General features: G+C 48.3%; 1 protein-coding gene across 1 annotated transcript; it reads left to right on the top strand.

Annotated features, from left to right (window-relative positions):
• Positions 1–1,529: 1,529 nt before the first annotated feature.
• LOC119353671 (myb-related protein Zm38-like) lies at positions 1,530–3,371 on the top strand. Its single transcript, XM_037620321.1, has 2 exons — positions 1,530–1,810; positions 2,081–3,371. Exons 1-2 carry the CDS (start codon positions 1,678–1,680, stop codon positions 3,037–3,039), a joined length of 1,092 nt encoding a protein of 363 aa, XP_037476218.1. The 5' UTR covers positions 1,530–1,677; the 3' UTR covers positions 3,040–3,371.
• Positions 3,372–4,863: the final 1,492 nt, after the last annotated feature.

Genomic DNA, 4,863 nt, shown 5'->3' with positions numbered 1-4,863 from the left:
TATTATTATGTTTTAAAAAAATTGAAAATAAATATATATAGATATACATGGAGGCAAAATATACATGTGTGTAAATTTTCAAGATGAAATACGTTGAATGAGGGCTATGGAAAAAAAACGTGGTTTTTTAGCACATGATACTGTTCATCCCCAAAGATCATGAATTTGTTTTTTGTACATGTCGCAATTCAAGGTATTTCCTCGTTAAGTTTTTGCACGCACATACATTTCATGCTTATGTACATGCATATTTTTTTCAGATTTTTTTCAAACCGGAAAGTTTGATTTTTGATTTTTTTTTTCAAAAATAATTGGCCTCCATGGAGCCCGGTCACCAAAACGCGCTACCCCACAAGAAATCCTATTCTTACATACAAAAAGATTACGTACTGTGAAATGTGGAATGCCACCTCCAAGCAGTTTGTGGGAATAACTGCCCTTAGACTGAACTAAGCATGTAAGATTTTCGTAAAATATTGGCACCATTTCCAACATATCATTTTGATCACTGATTCTCCGAAACATGTAATTAAAAAACATATATATATCTCGCAAAAGAAAACATAGATATGTATATTATATTTCATAATGGATTTAGCAGTACCTACCAATTTTTGAACACCAATAGATGTTATTGATACTTTTTACATCTAAAGACAAACTTAAAAATGCTTTATTGATTGAGACATATTCTAGAGTAACATGTATATTGAGAGGAGTTGAAGGGGTTATGTACGTAACTGTTGAATGACCGACAGAAATGTATCATTCAGTATTATCAGTTTGACACTGTCAATAAATGTTTGTGGTTCCTTTTTCTACATGCATGAATAACCAAACTTAAAAATGTTTACTTGATAGAGACATTACTCAAAAGTGACACGTACCCTATATTGACAGGAATTGAAGGGGCTACGTACGTAACTGTTGGTTCATATGCGTGGTGGAGAATAGATCGACATGACATGTCTGTTGCCGTGCTGCTCAATTGCTTGCGTTCCAGACAACTTGCAGCCTCAAGAAGTGATCCTAACGCAAAGTGAGCGTCATCCAAAGCCCCACGGGGTGCATGCAATGCAATGCATGCAGCATCTGTGTGGGTGGTGTGGTAGTGGAGGATGCAAAGGTGTCAAGGTGAAAAATGATTAAGCGGGGGAAAGGCGCGGAAAAGCAGGGGGGACACTAAAGAGTCAACCAGCCCTACCGCAGCTGGGTGGACAGTTAGGAGACCTAATCTCTTTGTCTAATCAGCCCACACACACACGACGCACACGACACGGGCAAAAGATTTCACGACCAACCTATCTGCCCCGACGGATGGGCAAAGGCGGGTTCACTGGAGCTGAAAAGATGAGAGAGTACGCCGGCAGCAGTACTGACACTGGCTAGCTAGCTCCGTGTGTGTGTACTCTCTACACTCTGGGCTGTAGCTAGCAGGAGCGAGGCAAGCGCTACGTTGGCACCTACCTGAGAGCGACCCCCCGCCTTCCGCCCCGAGGCCCCTTTTATACTCTGCCCTCGCTTTGTCTTCCCTCCATCGCTCCGTCGGTCGTTCCCTCCTCTGCCATTGCCGCCATCGTCGGCCGCCGCCTTCTGCTCGCCACGGCCGGCTAGCAAAGCTGCACGGGCGGCAAAGAAACTGAGCTTCGGTTTGCGTCGTCTCAGTCAGTCGGCGGCATGTCGAAGCGGCCCGGCGGGACGAAGAAGAGGCTCAAGCGCGGCCTCTGGTCGCCGGAGGAGGACGAGAAGCTCATGAACCACATTGCCAAGTACGGCAACGGCTGCTGGAGCTCCGTCCCCAAGATTGCAGGTACCGTACCAGCCTATAGCCACATCCCTAGTTCACTACTACTGCACTAGCTCTTGCCCCCTCCTTGATCCGCCAATGCAGCAGTAGCTTTCTGGCCAGTTATGCTAGCTAGTGCCACTATAACATTTTCTATCTAAATTAGAGATGGCTTCCTTTTATGTGATGCAATTGATTGGCAATGTTTGTTGTGTGGAGAATTAGTTAGCAGTTTTGAAGTGCTAATTTGATGGGATTAATCGGGTTTTAATTAATTTGCTGCTGCATTGTTAGGCCTTGAGAGGTGCGGGAAGAGCTGCAGGCTGAGGTGGATAAACTACCTGAGGCCGGACCTCAAGAGGGGCGCCTTCTCGCAGGAGGAGGAGGACCTCATCATCCACCTCCACTCCATCCTCGGCAACAAGTGGTCTCAGATCGCCGCGCAGCTGCCCGGTCGCACCGACAACGAGGTCAAGAACTTCTGGAACTCCTTCATCAAGAAAAAGCTCCGCCAGCGCGGCATCGACCCGGCCACCCACAAGCCGCTCGCCCCAGCCGGCGCTGCCGCTGCCGCCACGCCTGTCAGCCGCTCCGCCGTGTTCAGCGAGGCCGAGCTGATACTGTCGTCCCCCGTGGGAGGACCGCACATGCCGCCGCTGGTGTCGGCGGAGAGCTACGTGTACAGCCGGGGCAGCATGGACGGCGCCGGCGGCGTGGTGGGCGGGTGCAGCGACGATGGGTCACTGTCCTCGCTGTCGGGGTACAACAACAACAACCAGACGGCGGACTTCGCCGGGTACCTGGATGCGGACGCCCTGCACGGCGCAGTCATCCCGTCGGTGTCGAGCTCCAGCACGCTTAACTCCATGGCCGGCGTGAGCCCCGGCGGCGTGGCCAACGGCAACGCTACGGACGAGCTGTGCTGCAACAACAACAACAAAAACAACCCGAGCAACAGCGGCAGCGGGTTCGAGTCGTCGACCACGCAGAGCAGCAGCAACCACCATCTGCCGTGGCTGGAGCTGGGGTCGATCAGCAGCTGCACCGAGGACGGCGCCGGCGCCGGCGCCGCCGCCGACCACTACGGCGCGGCGCTGGACGAGCTCAAGTGGTCCGACTACGTGTTCGACGGCGGCTACCCGCAGTACCACCAGCAGGGCCAGTGCATCTACGGCGACAGCAAGGCCGCCGCCGACGCCGCCACGGCGCAGTTCGACGCGCACGGGCTCGGCATCAACTGGTGCTTGAATTGAACCCAAGTACCCAACCGACAGCCCGACACCAACGGCCGGCGGCCGGCAATCAACCGCCGCTGCCGCCACGACATGCAAAGATCCAGATTGTAACGTATACGCGAGTTTATAATACTCCTAGTAGCTATACTAAGAAATGTTTGGTGAGGTTTTGGTTTGTAAATTGTTTCTCCCTTACGTTCCCTCTTGTTTCTTTCTTTCTCTCTTTCTTTCATCTTGATTTGGTGATTGATTGATTGATTGATCTGTATAACTTTGCGTGTAAAAGTGCATATGACGAACACAGAAGGATCGACGATGGAGGGATACATATATTACTTTGCTCCTGCTTATATAAAGGTGTTTGATTTTTGCGTGGTTAATTAAATAAAGAGTGTGGTGTGGTGTGGTGTGGTGATGATTAATCAATCACAGGCAGCTTCCGCGGACGTCTGGCTTTATCAAGGGGTCCGCCGGGCCATTGAATTCGTCCTCGATCGATCGGTCGCTTTACCTTTTGGTGATTGGTGATGGTGCGGTGTTGGTCCCGTACGTGGCTGGATCGTTCGTTCGTGCGTGCGTCAATTTGGCCATGATGATGATTGAGCTGTAAGGGGAGAGGACGTACGTACTTTATACTGTGCAAGCTCTTGTCCTGGAGTGTAATTAGCACATGGACGATGGACCGGCTTAATCACAGCGTCACGGTTCCATGAAATGAAGTTTGGAGAACGAAAAACATCACTGTGCTTTTGAATTTTTGTTAGAAGGTGCAGCTTTCATTGCATCTAGCTGCCTAGGTAGGTTGATTTTGTATTTGTTTTCTCTTCTTCTTCTTCTTCTTAGCCGACCCGGAAATACACTAAACAAGAGAAATAGCTATTTTGGGGTCACCTCAAGGGTGGCCTGATTTTCAACATCAAGGTCGTGCAACTATAAAAGGGGTGTGATGATCTTCATCAGACGGCAATCAATGTCGACCGATGGATAACTATTATTATGGTTTTTGTTTATTTGCAGCAATAATATTCAGCAGAGACATGTTCCAAGCCATGGTTTTTGTTTCCTTAGTGGCAATCCAAAAGACGCGGAGCGTATTTTTTTTCTTGCAGCCCGGCGAAAGTTATTTGGAGCTGCATTCGCAATATGGTAGGCACAGACTAGGGTACTATATCCACCTGAGACTGGTTGACAATTGTTCATGGGTTGAAGGGTAGCACTCGCAGGGTTGTTTTGGCGTCTCTTTGTTGCCAATGCAATGCATTGCGGAATATACGTTATGATTGAGGGTTCTATTCTTTCTTATCCTGCAGCTTATGTTTTGAAAGCAATGCTCTTTTTCCAAATTGGGAGTCGCTAGGGAGAGCGAAGGACAAAGCCATGCCGGAGGAAGTGATGCGGCGCTTTAAGCTTGCTCAGCACAAGACCAGGCACCCTGCACAGACGCCTACAATCTATATTGCTCGGTTTATTCTGACTTTGCTTGTTGTCGTCTATTTGGCTCCTTGGCGAGCATGTAACAAACCTTGTTTGTAGTCTTTTCAATTTTCTCGCTTTTTATACCACTAGAAAAATAGATCATTTGACATTTCAATCACTATCTTTCTAGTTATATATAGATCATACTATGTTGACAAATTGTTATTCTAGGGATACAAGCATGCCTAATAAACCAAAAAGCGGGTAGTATTGTGTTTTCCTACTGCATCTTTCAACTATTGGTAGTAAAAAAATGCTAGCAACAAGCTCTTTCATACTCATATCTTAGAGGGTGTTTTTCTTTTCGGATTTGCAGAGGGTGTTTCCTTAAGGACCCCAATGTCCGGGGAGCAATCGTCCGGAAGC

Source organism: Triticum dicoccoides, chromosome 2A (assembly GCF_002162155.2).
Source record: "Triticum dicoccoides isolate Atlit2015 ecotype Zavitan chromosome 2A, WEW_v2.0, whole genome shotgun sequence".
In the NCBI taxonomy this organism is placed as follows: Eukaryota; Viridiplantae; Streptophyta; class Magnoliopsida; order Poales; family Poaceae; genus Triticum; species Triticum dicoccoides.
This window is presented reverse-complemented; position numbering and strand designations above follow the sequence as displayed.